We start from the raw sequence: 15,198 nt of genomic DNA, 5'->3' as shown, positions 1-15,198 counted from the left end.
TAGCACATCTCCACAACAAGGCAGGTTTATCCATGTAGCACATCTCCACAACAAGGCAGGTTTATCCATGGAGCACATCTCCACAACAAGGCAGGTTTATCCATGGAGCACATCTCCACACCAACAAGGCAGGTTTATCCATGGAGCACATCTCCACACCAACAAGGCAGGTTTATCCATGGAGCACATCTCCACAACAAGGCAGGTTTATCCATGTAGCACATCTCCACAACAAGGCAGGTTTATCCATGTAGCACATCTCCACAACAAGGCAGGTTTATCCATGTAGCACATCTCCACACCAACAAGGCAGGTTTATCCATGGAGCACATCTCCACAACAAGGCAGGTTTATCCATGTAGCACATCTCCACACCAACAAGGCAGGTTTATCCATGGAGCACATCTCCACACCAAGGCAGGTTTATCCATGGAGCACATCTCCACACCAACAAGGCAGGTTTATCCATGGAGCACATCTCCACACCAAGGCAGGTTTATCCATGGAGCACATCTCCACAACAAGGCAGGTTTATCCATGGAGCACATCTCCACACCAAGGCAGGTTTATCCATGGAGCACATCTCCACACCAACAAGGCAGGTTTATCCATGGAGCACATCTCCACACCAAGGCAGGTTTATCCATGGAGCACATCTCCACAAGGCAGGTTTATCCATGGAGCACATCTCCACACCAACAAGGCAGGTTTATCCATGGAGCACATCTCCACAACAAGGCAGGTTTATCCATGGAGCACATCTCCACACCAAGGCAGGTTTATCCATGGAGCACATCTCCACAACAAGGCAGGTTTATCCATGGAGCACATCTCCACACCAAGGCAGGTTTATCCATGGAGCACATCTCCACACCAACAAGGCAGGTTTATCCATGGAGCACATCTCCACACCAAGGCAGGTTTATCCATGGAGCACATCTCCACAACAAGGCAGGTTTATCCATGGAGCACATCTCCACAACAAGGCAGGTTTATCCATGGAGCACATCTCCACACCAAGGCAGGTTTATCCATGGAGCACATCTCCACACCAAGGCAGGTTTATCCATGGAGCACATCTCCACACCAACAAGGCAGGTTTATCCATGGAGCACATCTCCACAACAAGGCAGGTTTATCCATGTAGCACATCTCCACACCAACAAGGCAGGTTTATCCATGGAGCACATCTCCACACCAAGGCAGGTTTATCCATGTAGCACATCTCCACAACAAGGCAGGTTTATCCATGGAGCACATCTCCACACCAAGGCAGGTTTATCCATGGAGCACATCTCCACACCAACAAGGCAGGTTTATCCATGGAGCACATCTCCACAACAAGGCAGGTTTATCCATGGAGCACATCTCCACAACAAGGCAGGTTTATCCATGGAGCACATCTCCACACCAAGGCAGGTTTATCCATGGAGCACATCTCCACAACAAGGCAGGTTTATCCATGGAGCACATCTCCACACCAAGGCAGGTTTATCCATGGAGCACATCTCCACACCAACAAGGCAGGTTTATCCATGGAGCACATCTCCACAACAAGGCAGGTTTATCCATGGAGCACATCTCCACACCAACAAGGCAGGTTTATCCATGGAGCACATCTCCACAAGGCAGGTTTATCCATGGAGCACATCTCCACACCAACAAGGCAGGTTTATCCATGGAGCACATCTCCACAACAAGGCAGGTTTATCCATGGAGCACATCTCCACACCAAGGCAGGTTTATCCATGGAGCACATCTCCACACCAAGGCAGGTTTATCCATGGAGCACATCTCCACACCAACAAGGCAGGTTTATCCATGGAGCACATCTCCACACCAAGGCAGGTTTATCCATGGAGCACATCTCCACACCAACAAGGCAGGTTTATCCATGGAGCACATCTCCACAACAAGGCAGGTTTATCCATGGAGCACATCTCCACACCAACAAGGCAGGTTTATCCATGGAGCACATCTCCACACCAAGGCAGGTTTATCCATGGAGCACATCTCCACACCAAGGCAGGTTTATCCATGGAGCACATCTCCACACCAACAAGGCAGGTTTATCCATGGAGCACATCTCCACACCAACAAGGCAGGTTTATCCATGGAGCACATCTCCACACCAAGGCAGGTTTATCCATGGCGCACATCTCCACAACAAGGCAGGTTTATCCATGGAGCACATCTCCACACCAAGGCAACTCAAAGTGATCCTCACAAAACACAGAAGTGATCAAGAGAAGCAACGTAACGCGATAAATTAAAAAGAGTAAAAGTTGCAGTGCAGTGTAAGAGGAAACTCAAAACCTTCACGTTTTATGTAGTAAAAGGCAGCAGCAAAGAGGAAGGTCTTCAGTCTAGATGTGAAAGAAGTGGGAGTTGCAGCAGACCTGCAGGTTTCTGGGCGTTTGTTCCAGCTATGTGGTGCATAAGAGCTGAAATCTGCCTGTCCATGTTTAGTTTGGACTCTGGGGACAGAAAGCAGACCTGTCCTAGACCATCTGGCGGTCTGGATGGTTCATAGTATAGCAGGAGATCCTAAACCGTTCAGTGCTTTATAAAGCAAGAGACCTGAGAGAGGGAGCCCCTGACCTGCGCCTGCTGGACCTGTGTGTTAGGAAAGAGTAAAGCCATGTGACGGTAGAAGGATTTACTTGCATGTCATTTAACTTCTGGACCAGAAGGTGTGGTTGAAGTGTATGAAAGCTGAACTAAAATCCTCCTTGGGGTCCTCTAAATGCATACTGATGAGGAGTGTCGCACGGCTGACAGCGTCCTCTGTGCTCTGCCCTGCCTGCATGCAGAATGGCGAGGGTCCCGACAGGAAACCACATCTGTCTTAAGCATGTTTACTACCATCCTCTCAAAAAACCTCGCTACTGCAGACGGACGGTCTGGAGTTCTTGCTGACCGGTGGGTGTGGTGTTTTAGGCACGGGACTGATCATGGGCTGTTTCCAGAGGGCTGGAACAGTGTGACTGTCCAGGACGGTTGGAAAACAGGATGCCATGCAGCAGTTAGTGCTGCTGTGAGAAATGTTTTAGCAGGTTTTCTAAGAGTGATGGCGGACTGGGTCTTACATACAGGTTAGTCTTCATCTCTTGCAGACATGAACCTGATGAGGCTGGTGGTCCAGAAGGTCCGGCTGGTCTCCTGTGAGCCAACGCTGGTCCGGAGTCTTCTCTCTCCTCCTCGCTTCTGCCAGCTGGCTCGCAGCCTTTCCGCCAAACAGGTGACCTCCATTAAACCAGTCTAGTGTCTGTAGTGTGTGTCTGCAGTATGTGTGTGTCTGTCAGCACAGTGGGGAACCCGCAGCAGATGGAAAATAATGCTGCTGTCAGGGCAGACCTTTAGAGAGCTGAAGGTTCTGATGGAACAGTTCTGATTCAAATGTTCTGCCGTTTAAACGTCACTGAGGGAAGCTGCAGGTAAGAAGGTCGCTGTGCTGGATGTGTGGTGCTCAGCTTCCTCACATGACAAATCAAATTTCATATTAAAACTGGAAAATTATCGTCCGGGTAGTGTAGCAGTCTATTGCGTTGCCGACCAACACAGGGATCGATGGTTCGAATCCCCGTGTTACTTCCAGCTGGGTCGGGCATCCCTACAGACACAATTGGCCGTGTCTGCGGGTGGTGAAGCCGGATGTGGGTATGCGTCCTGGTTGCTGCACTAGCGCCTCCTCTGGTCGGTCGGGGCGCCTGTGTGTGGGGAGGGGGAACTGGGGGGAATAGCGTGATCCTCCCACACGCTACGTCCCCCTGGTGAAACTCCTCACTGTCAGGTGAAAAGAGGCGGCTGGTGACTCCACATGTATGGGTGGAGGAGGCATGTGGTAGTCTGCAGCCCTCCCCAGCTCAGCAGAGGGGGTGGAGCAGCGACCGGGACGGCTCGGAAGAGTGGGGTGATGGGCCAAGTACAATTGGGGAGAAAAAGGGAGAAAAATCCAAAATAACAAAGCTTGAAAATGATCAAAAGACAGTTCAGCATAGTGAGTTTGGTGGATGTAAGTCATCCAGAAGCTCCGTCAGAGAGCTGTCCTAACCCTCCTGGACCAGCTGGTGGCGATCTGTCTCCTAACTGTGGCCATGTTGACCACGAAACCATCCGGCCTGCTCTCACACATTCACAGCAACTCAGGTGGCATCAGCATGGCGTCAGTAGATTTGATAATAAAATGATAATAATGACAATGATAATAATAATAATAATAATAGTTAAGACAGCAAAGTGCGTGTGTGTGTGTGTGTGGCCTAAATAAGGGCTGATAAACTTCCTCTTTTAAGTCTTTAAAAGATGTTGTATTTCCAGGTCAGAGGTCAAAAGAAGGTTCCGAATAAACAGAACATAAAAACCAAAGCAGTCAAACAGGAAGTGGAAATCAGTCAGAGGATGACGGTGTCAGCTCTGGCCCAGGCCATGAACAAAGACTTCGGTAAGCCAGACAGATGGATAGACCAGCAGGGTTCTGGGTGTACCGAGTGGGTTTTCATTCAGAACTGCTCCTGTGTGTCTCTTTGTTCCACAGACCACATTGTTGAGGCTCTGCTGAACACATCAGTGGACCTGGACTCACTGGAGCCGGACTCAGTTCTGGAGGAGAAGTGGATCAAAGAGGTGGTGACTCGCTCCGGGATGAAGTTCAAATGGGCCAAACTGACTCAGACCAAAGAGAGAGAAGACAAAGATGTTGGCAGAAGGTAGCGTTACCATGGTAACTCGCCCACCGTCAGGGCTAGGCCATGTGTCCAGTACTGAAGATAGAGCTGTCATGGTCCTGTTGGAGATAGAAAAGTACAGACAGACAGACAGACGGATCAATGGACAGACATACATACGTAGATAGATAGATAGATAGATAGATAGATAGATAGATAGATAGATAGATAGATAGATAGATAGATAGATAGATAGATAGATATAGACACACAGACAGACAGACAGACAGACAGACAGACAGACAGACAGACAGACAGATAGATAGATAGATAGATAGATAGATATAGACACACAGACAGACAGACAGACAGACAGACAGACAGACAGATAGATAGATAGATAGATAGATAGATAGATAGATAGATAGATAGATAGATAGATAGATAGATAGATAGATAGATAGATAGATAGATAGATATAGACACACAGACAGACAGATAGATAGATAGATAGATTGACAGATAGATAGATAGATAGATAGATAGATAGATAGATAGATAGATAGATAGATAGATAGATAGATAGATAGATAGATAGATAGACGGACGGACGGACGGACGGACGGACGGACGGACGGACAGAGATAGATAGATAGATAGATAGATAGATAGATAGATAGATAGATAGATAGATAGATGTAGATAGATAGATAGATAGATAGATAGATAGATAGATAGATAGATAGATAGATAGATAGATAGATAGATAGATAGATAGATAGATGTAGACAGACAGATAGATAGATAGATAGATAGATAGATAGATAGATAGATAGATAGATAGATAGATAGATAGATAGATAGATAGATAGATAGATAGATAGATAGATAGATAGATGTAGACAGACAGACAGACAGACAGACAGACAGACAGACAGACAGACAGACAGACAGACAGACAGACAGACAGATAGACAGATAGATAGATAGATAGATAGATAGATAGATTGACAGATAGATAGATAGATAGATAGATAGATAGATAGATAGATAGATAGATAGATAGATAGATAGATAGATAGATAGATAGATAGATAGATAGATAGATGTAGACAGACAGATAGATAGATAGATAGATAGATAGATAGATAGATAGATAGATAGATGGATAGATAGATAGATAGATAGATAGATAGATAGATAGATAGATAGATAGATAGATAGATAGATAGATAGATAGATAGATAGATAGATAGATAGATAGATAGATAGATAGATAGATAGATAGATAGATAGATGGATGGATGGATGACGGATGGATGGATGGGTAGGTAGATAGATAGATGTAGACAGACAGACAGACAGACAGAGAGGTAGATAGATAGATGGATGGATGGATGGATGGATGGATGACGGATGGATGGATGGGTAGGTAGATAGATAGATGTAGACAGACAGACAGACAGAGAGGTAGATAGATGGATGGGTGGATGGGTGGATGGATGGGTGGATGGGTAGGTAGATCGATAGAGAGAGACTAGATAGACCTCATGCAGCGGAGACGTAGTGAATCTAAACCTGCAGCATTCACAGCGGAAGGATGATGGAGAGATTTGCCTCCAGTATTTGCCCCTCAAGACGCAGTGCTAGCCAGCAGTAGCTTTCCACCGTGTGGCGCTTCAGGGGGGAGTTTGGTCTCTAGTGTCATCAGAGGTGACTCCATTTCAAACTGTGGAAATTTGATTTTGGAACCAAATGTGACCACTGATCTATAATTAAGTTAATTATATTATAAAGTTTATTACGGATGAGTTTCTCAGAACCGAATCTGGTTCTGCTTTGTTCTGGTTCTTTCCCTGCAGATCTGCGGCGGACCCGGCCCGTCTGGTGTCCAGACCTCCTGTAGTGACCATCATGGGTCATGTGGACCACGGGAAGACCACCCTGCTGGACAGCCTGAGGAAGAGCCAGATCACTGCCATGGAGGCCGGAGGCATCACGCAGCACATAGGAGCCTTCCTGGGTAAGAGTAATCCATTAGGACCGGTTTCATGATGTCATCTCCTACACATGGAACGCCCAGTTCAAATAAATCCCATAATCAACATTCATTCAAGTAAACCGGCAGATGACTGACATTAACAGCGTCACTCACTCACAGACTAGGGGGAGCTTGACAAATGTCAGTGAGCACTAAACAAAACAACAAGGTCCAACACACCAGTCAGTACAGCTTGCAAAGTAAACGGGCTACACAACATGAGCAGGCCAGACAGCAGCGTTTCTTCTCCGGCTGGAGACGCTGATGATCAGCTAGACAATAGAAATGGCGCATTTGGCAAGTTGGACAAACAGATGGTTTTCTGCTGAGGACACGGATGTTCTCATACGTGAAGTTCTGCTGAGGACACAGATGTTCTCATACGTGAAGTTCTGCTGAGGACACGGATGTTCTCATACGTGAAGTTCTGCTGAGGACACAGATGTTCTCATGCCTGAAGTTCTGCTGAGGACACGGATGTTCTCATACGTGAAGTTCTGCTGAGGACACGGATGTTCTCATGTGTGAAGTTCTGCTGAGGACACGGATGTTCTCATACGTGAAGTTCTGCTGAGGACACGGATGTTGTCATGTGTGAAGTTCTGCTGAGGACACAGATGTTCTCATGTGTGAAGTTCTGCTGAGGACGGATGTTCTCATACCTGAAGTTCTGCTGAGGACGGATGTTGTCATGTGTGAAGTTCTGCTGAGGACGGATGTTCTCATGCGTGAAGTTCTGCTGAGGACGGATGTTGTCATGCGTGAAGTTCTGCTGAGGACGGATGTTGTCATGTGTGAAGTTCTGCTGAGGACGGATGTTCTCATACGTGAAGTTCTGCTGAGGACGGATGTTGTCATGTGTGAAGTTCTGCTGAGGACGGATGTTGTCATGTGTGAAGTTCTGCTGAGGACGGATGTTGTCATGTGTGAAGTTCTGCTGAGGACGGATGTTGTCATGTGTGAAGTTCTGCTGAGGACGGATGTTGTCATGTATGAAGTTCTGCTGAGGACGGATGTTGTCATGTGTGAAGTTCTGCTGAGGACGGATGTTGTCATGTATGAAGTTCTGCTGAGGACGGATGTTGTCATGTGTGAAGTTCTGCTGAGGACGGATGTTGTCATGTATGAAGTTCTGCTGAGGACGGATGTTGTCATGTATGAAGTTCTGCTGAGGACGGATGTTGTCATGTATGAAGTTCTGCTGAGGACGGATGTTGTCATGTGTGAAGTTCTGCTGAGGACGGATGTTGTCATGTGTGAAGTTCTGCTGAGGACGGATGTTGTCATGTATGAAGTTCTGCTGAGGACGGATGTTGTCATGTATGAAGTTCTGCTGAGGACGGATGTTGTCATGTGTGAAGTTCTGCTGAGGACGGATGTTGTCATGTGTGAAGTTCTGCTGAGGACGGATGTTGTCATGTGTGAAGTTCTGCTGAGGACGGATGTTGTCATGTGTGAAGTTCTGCTGAGGACGGATGTTGTCATGTGTGAAGTTCTGCTGAGGACGGATGTTGTCATACGTGAAGTTCTGCTGAGGACGGATGTTGTCATGTGTGAAGTTCTGCTGAGGACGGATGTTGTCATGTGTGAAGTTCTGCTGAGGACGGATGTTGTCATGTATGAAGTTCTGCTGAGGACGGATGTTGTCATGTGTGAAGTTCTGCTGAGGACGGATGTTCTCATGTGTGAAGTTCTGCTGAGGACGGATGTTGTCATGTGTGAAGTTCTGCTGAGGACGGATGTTGTCATGTGTGAAGTTCTGCTGAGGACGGATGTTGTCATACGTGAAGTTCTGCTGAGGACGGATGTTGTCATGTGTGAAGTTCTGCTGAGGACGGATGTTGTCATGTATGAAGTTCTGCTGAGGACGGATGTTGTCATGTGTGAAGTTCTGCTGAGGACGGATGTTGTCATGTGTGAAGTTCTGCTGAGGACGGATGTTGTCATGTGTGAAGTTCTGCTGAGGACGGATGTTGTCATACGTGAAGTTCTGCTGAGGACGGATGTTGTCATGTGTGAAGTTCTGCTGAGGACGGATGTCGTCATGTGTGAAGTTCTGCTGAGGACGGATGTTGTCATGTGTGAAGTTCTGCTGAGGACGGATGTTCTCATACGTGAAGTTCTGCTGAGGACACGGATGTTGTCATGTGTGAAGTTCTGCTGAGGACGGATGTCGTCATGTGTGAAGTTCTGCTGAGGACGGATGTTGTCATGTGTGAAGTTCTGCTGAGGACGGATGTTGTCATGTGTGAAGTTCTGCTGAGGACGGATGTTGTCATGTGTGAAGTTCTGCTGAGGACGGATGTTGTCATACGTGAAGTTCTGCTGAGGACGGATGTTGTCATGTGTGAAGTTCTGCTGAGGACGGATGTTGTCATGTGTGAAGTTCTGCTGAGGACGGATGTTGTCATGTGTGAAGTTCTGCTGAGGACGGATGTTCTCATACGTGAAGTTCTGCTGAGGACGGATGTTGTCATGTGTGAAGTTCTGCTGAGGACGGATGTTGTCATACGTGAAGTTCTGCTGAGGACGGATGTTGTCATGTGTGAAGTTCTGCTGAGGACGGATGTTGTCATGTGTGAAGTTCTGCTGAGGACGGATGTTGTCATGTATGAAGTTCTGCTGAGGACGGATGTTGTCATGTGTGAAGTTCTGCTGAGGACGGATGTTGTCATGTGTGAAGTTCTGCTGAGGACGGATGGTCTCATGTGTGAAGTTCTGCTGAGGACGGATGTCCTCATGTGTGAAGTTCTGCTGAGGACGGATGTTGTCATGTATGAAGTTCTGCTGAGGACGGATGTTGTCATACGTGAAGTTCTGCTGAGGACGGATGGTCTCATGTGTGAAGTTCTGCTGAGGACGGATGTTGTCATGTGTGAAGTTCTGCTGAGGACGGATGTTGTCATGTGTGAAGTTCTGCTGAGGACGGATGTTGTCATGTGTGAAGTTCTGCTGAGGACGGATGTTGTCATGTGTGAAGTTCTGCTGAGGACGGATGGTCTCATGTGTGAAGTTCTGCTGAGGACGGATGTTGTCATGTGTGAAGTTCTGCTGAGGACGGATGTTGTCATGTGTGAAGTTCTGCTGAGGACGGATGTTGTCATGTGTGAAGTTCTGCTGAGGACGGATGTCCTCATGTGTGAGGTTCAAGTCGATCTGTCTGTGATCCGTTGTCGATAGGCTCTTCTGTTTGGTGGGTCTTGGCAGCCTCGCCCTGACGGGTCCATTTAAGTAGCTGCTGGTACGGGACCGTGGGTCAGAGGAGACAGGTTACTGTGACCCAGTAACTCTGGTAAACGGTACCACACGTGTCTTCTAGATATCACACAATAAGAATCTCACACAGCGTCTTGTGTGGACTTTTCATCCGTTTCCCCCTTTTCTCCCCAGTTGTACTTGGCCAAGTGCCCCACGCGTCCAGTCCGTCCCGGTCTCTGCTGCTCCACCCCGTCCCGGTCTCTGCTGCTCCACCCCGTCCCGGTCTCTGCTCCACCCCGTCCCGGTCTCTGCTGCTCCACCCCGTCCCTGTCTCTGCTCCACCCCGTCCCGGTCTCTGCTGCTCCACCCCGTCCCTGTCTCTGCTGCTCCACCCCGTCCCGGTCTCTGCTCCACCCCGTCCCGGTCTCTGCTGCTCCACCCCGTCCCGGTCTCTGCTGCTCCACCCCGTCCCGGTCTCTGCTGCTCCACCCCGTCCCTGTCTCTGCTCCACCCCGTCCCGGTCTCTGCTGCTCCACCCCGTCCCGGTCTCTGCTCCACCCCGTCCCGGTCTCTGCTGCTTCACCCCGTCCCTGTCTCTGCTGCTCCACCCCGTCCCGGTCTCTGCTGCTCCACCCCCTCTGCTGATCCGGGGAGGGCTGCAGACCACCTCGTGTCTCCTCCCATACATGTGGAGTCCCCAGCCGCTTCTTTTCTCCTGACAGTGAGGAGTTTCCCCAGGGGGACGTAGCACGTGGGAGGATCACGCTACTCCCCCGGGGGAAGCGGTGCAGCGACCAGGACACCACCCACATCCGGCTTGCCACCCGCACACACGCCCGATTGTGTCTGTGGGGACGCCCCACCAAGCCGGAGGCAACGCGGGGATTCGAACCGCCGATCCCCGTGTTGGTGGACAGCACCATAGACCGCCGCCACGCCACCCGCATGCCCAGTTGTAATCTTCTGCATGGTGTGGAGCTACTGCGCATCCCTGTGTGTGTGTGTGTGTGTGTGTGTGTGTGTGTGTGTGTGTGTGTGTGTGGAACGAGCAGAGTGTACACACATTGTGCACCCGCCTATGGGGGCGTGTCTTCCCGTGTGCCTAATACCTCCTTTAAACAGCAGGGGCGCACTGCGCCCCCCACTGGACACCAGGTTTATTGTTCAGCATCGCAACTGCGCCCCCCACTGGACACCAGGTTTATTGTTCAGCATCGCAATTATGCGATTTTGCATAATTATGCAAAATATGCATTTTCTAAAAATGGCTAAAAACCACTTTTCTCGGCATTTCAGATGATTCTGAGCATTTGGGGGGAGGGAGTTGGAGTGGGGGGTGGGGGTTTAGGGGCAGGAGGAAGGCGGTTAGCTGGCAGGATGAAGAGGAGGGAGATTTAGACGGGTGGAGAACCAAACCGTTACATTGTAGCGGGGTTCTTCTAGTAATAATAATAATAATAACAGTAATAATGATAATAATAATAAATAATAATAATAACAACAACTTTATTTGTACAGCACTTTTCTAAGACAATATAGGGCCCTTCATCTTTATCCAAAACATTTTACTTTTCCCTTATTCAGAACGTTTTATCTGACGTGCACAGAAAAACCTAGACGAGTTAAAAACGGCATCAGTAGCTCGCTGATCCCCATTTTCTCAGTTTACCTCCCAGTAAGAAAAAGAAACCAGCTGAATGAGCTGGGGGACTTGGTTTGAAGGGAAACACATAAAATCCAGTTCACACCCAAACCAAAAACAAAACCATCAGTTCGATCAGTGTGATTACTGTGAGCAGTCCAGTGAAGGTTCTGGTCTCGCTGGTCTGATCTGTTAAGCTTTGGTGGGTTTTGAGGTCCAGACAGATCAACCACGAAACAGAAATCACCAGCATTAGTAAAGAGGTCACAGGTCAGAGCAACAGCACCCTGTGCGACTAACAAAACCACAGCCAGTAAACACAGTTGATCTGCGTGTGTCTCCCAGTCCAGCTGCCGACGGGGGAATGCATCACCTTCCTGGACACGCCGGGTCATGCGGCCTTCTCCTCCATGCGAGCCCGCGGGGCCAACGCCACCGACATCGTGATCCTGGTGGTGGCAGCAGACGACGGCGTGATGGAACAGACAGTGGAATCCATCCGACATGCCAAGAGAGCCAGAGGTACGTTACCAGAACCAGAACCAGACATTCATTCTCTGCATCTAACCCATCCTCTATACACACACTAAAAACAGTGGGCAGCTGCAGGGCAGCACCCAGGGACCACCTCCAGTTCTTTGTCATCGCCTTGGTCCGGGGCACAGGAAGGAATATTAACCTTAACATGCATGCCTTTTGATGGTGGGAGGAAACCGGAGCACCCAGAGGAAACCCATGGCGACACAGGGAGAACATGCAAACTCCACACAGAAAGGTCCTGGGATAGCCTGGGGTTCAAACCCAGGACCTTCTTGCTGTGAGCCAACAGTGCTAACCACTGGGCCATCGTGCTGTCCACATTTCTGACCTTCCTCCTCTCCCATTGCTTCTGGACATGCCTTCCCCCTCCCCTTCTCCTTCGCCCAACAGAAGCATAGTTTTCACCAGCCCCCTGCTGGCCGATAGTGCTGGTGGTGGTCGTTGGTAATCTGGTCCTTGACCGATCCGGTTATGGAAATCCGATGTATGATCCGCATATTTGATTTGGCAAAGGTTTTACGCTGGATGACCTTCCTGATGCAACCCTCCCCGTTTATCCGGGCTTGGGACCGGCACTGAGAATGCACTGGCTTGTGCATCCTCAGTGGCTGGGTTACGTGTCTGTGAATGGTCTCGTTCATCCAGGTCATGGTTCTCCAAAGGAGGTGAATCAAGTGCAACTGGACTTGGTATATATCCGTGAAGACGTTTCGCCTCCCATCCAAGAGGCTTCCTCAGTTCGTGCCTTTCTGACTGGACCAAGCTAGTCTGACTAGACCAAGCTAGTCTGGCTGGCTGGGTTACCTATAATAGATGTTTGTTAATTGCAATAATCAATTGCCTAAAATAAATACTGGAATTATTGCATAGTGCTCATTTTGTCCAAAATGATGGGTCTCGCTCATAAACCTGCATTATTTTTCAGTAATGTACTTATCTAAAGATATAATATAGTCTGACCTTCAGTATCCCCCCTCCCCCCCATTGATTTGCACTGAATTGATTCTTGAAAATGGAGAACAAAGCGCGTTCAGTTCAATACAGAACACGTCTTTTAGTTTCCAGTTCCAGGATGATTCTGTATTTTACGGGACAGTTGACAACCTAGGTATACAGTCATATAGGTATGTAATTATATAGGCCTGTAGGTATTAGAGGCATTCTAGTAATGTGTTTAAATCAGTTCAGAGGATGATGTAATCTTCTCAAAGCAAACTTTAGTGTGCCGTCCCCTGAATTCACAGTAATGAATTTGATCAGCAATGAATTGAGTCTTTCTGCTGTTTCTAGTGTGTTTCTAATGCTTCTGATGTGTTTCTGCTGTGTTTATAATGTGTTTCTACTGCTTCTAATGTGTTAATAACGTTTCTAATGCATTTCTACTATGTTTCTAGTGCCTATAATCGTCGCGGTTAACAAGTGTGACAAGCCACAGGCAGACACAGAGAGAGTCAAACAGGAGCTGCTGGCTCATGATGTTGTCTGTGAGGAGTTTGGAGGAGATGTTCAGGCCATCCATATCTCTGCTCTGAAGGTAACCCTCCTCTTCTTCATCCTCTTCCTCCATCACCCAGGTTTGACAAACCTTTACAACTCTTTATTCCCGCAACTCCTTTTTCAGTCTGTCCTACTTGATTCATAAAGCACATTTTCTACATAAAACATCATGCCCTTTACCTGAGGACAGATAAAAGATAGAAAGCCATATGAAAGAACAGGAAGTATCTGTAGAATATACATTAAGTTACACCAGATGGAGAATGCAGTGTGTCATGGAGTACCATGAGTCTAACCAGTCACAACAGCAGGTGAATTAACTGGGACTCAAATGTTTACCAGTTTATTACTGGTCCAACCAGATCATTTCCATCCAGCTACCTAAATCTCCCTAAAAAGTAAAGAGAAAAAGAATCACGCTTTCTTTAAACATTTTCAACATATTTTAAGCTCCAAAAAATATACGTATAAAATATTATTCATCAATCATATCAGAAGGTCAGACAGGATTCATTAGACAGCGGCATTCATTTACTAACATTCAGAAGCTTCTTGGCATCATTCATACTGCAGCGCCCCCTTCTGATTTGGAAATAGTTTATCTCTCGATGCCGAGAAAGCCTTCGACAGAGTGGAGTGGGCCTACTTGTTTTCTACACTGCAGCGGTTTGGTTTCGGGATAGTTTCCTCTCTTGGATCCGATTGCTCTCTTCCTCTCCTCATGCATCAGTATGTACAAGTACCAATCGCTCTAAACCTTTTCCCCTCTCTTGTGGAACATGTCAAGGGTGCCCACTTTCCCTGCTGTTATTTGCCGTCATCATCAAGCCGCTCTCGATAGCACTGAAAACTGAAACGGGATTTTTAGGTATTCAGCGATGGGGAACAGAGCACAAAGTCTTGCTATACGCAGATGACCTATTGCTATATGTGCGTAATCCTTCATCTAATATCCCCTACATTTTGTCCACTCTAACTTCTTTTGGCATATTTTCAGGGTATGAATTGAATATTAAAAAAAGCGAATGCTTCCCTATTAATCAACCAGCATTATCACCATCATCAATTCCTTTCCAGCTGTCCAAATCAGGGTTTAAATGCTTTGGCAATATTATCACACGGTCCATTAGTTCATTACGTGCAAAGAATTTTACGGCCTTAACAAAAAAAAAGAAGTCTGACTTACAAAGATGGAGTCACTTGCCTCTTTATCTGGCAGGAAGAGTGCAAACAATAAAAATGAACATACTGCCCAGGTGTCATGGTCTGGCAGCCTGTCCAGGGTGTCTCCTCGCCTGCCGCCCAATGACTGCTGGGATAGGCTCCAGCATCCCCGCGACCCTGAGAGCAGGATACACGGTTCAGATAATGGATGGACGATACTGCCCAGATATTTATACATTTTCCAATGTATCTCCATCTTTTTACCCAGATCCTGTTTCAAATCTGTTGACTCGATCATCTCCTCATTCATATGGGCGGGCAAGAATTCGAGAATCAGTAAAGTGTCCGTGCAACGGAGTAGGTCATCAGGCGGAGTTGCCTTACTGAACTTTCTGTACTATTACTAGGTTGCAAATATGCAAAAGCTTCTACTTTGGTTTACTTCCCCG

At 47.6% G+C, this 15,198-nt stretch overlaps 1 protein-coding gene across 1 annotated transcript in view; it reads left to right on the top strand.

Annotated features, from left to right (window-relative positions):
• Positions 1–3,104: 3,104 nt before the first annotated feature.
• mtif2 (mitochondrial translational initiation factor 2) overlaps positions 3,105–15,198 on the top strand; it is a 49,520-nt gene continuing 37,426 nt past the window's right edge. The window contains exons 1-6 of the mRNA XM_056280049.1: positions 3,105–3,241; positions 4,321–4,444; positions 4,538–4,709; positions 6,530–6,690; positions 11,894–12,070; positions 13,483–13,622. Of these exons, the coding sequence (XP_056136024.1) occupies positions 3,119–3,241; positions 4,321–4,444; positions 4,538–4,709; positions 6,530–6,690; positions 11,894–12,070; positions 13,483–13,622 (897 nt within the window). The 5' untranslated portion in view covers positions 3,105–3,118. The remainder of the gene's footprint in view (positions 3,242–4,320; positions 4,445–4,537; positions 4,710–6,529; positions 6,691–11,893; positions 12,071–13,482; positions 13,623–15,198) is intronic.

Source organism: Lampris incognitus, chromosome 5 (genome assembly GCF_029633865.1).
Source record: "Lampris incognitus isolate fLamInc1 chromosome 5, fLamInc1.hap2, whole genome shotgun sequence".
In the NCBI taxonomy this organism is placed as follows: domain Eukaryota; kingdom Metazoa; phylum Chordata; class Actinopteri; order Lampriformes; family Lampridae; genus Lampris; species Lampris incognitus.
The sequence above is the reverse complement of the archived record's forward strand: the minus strand, read 5'-3'. Positions and strand labels throughout refer to the sequence as shown.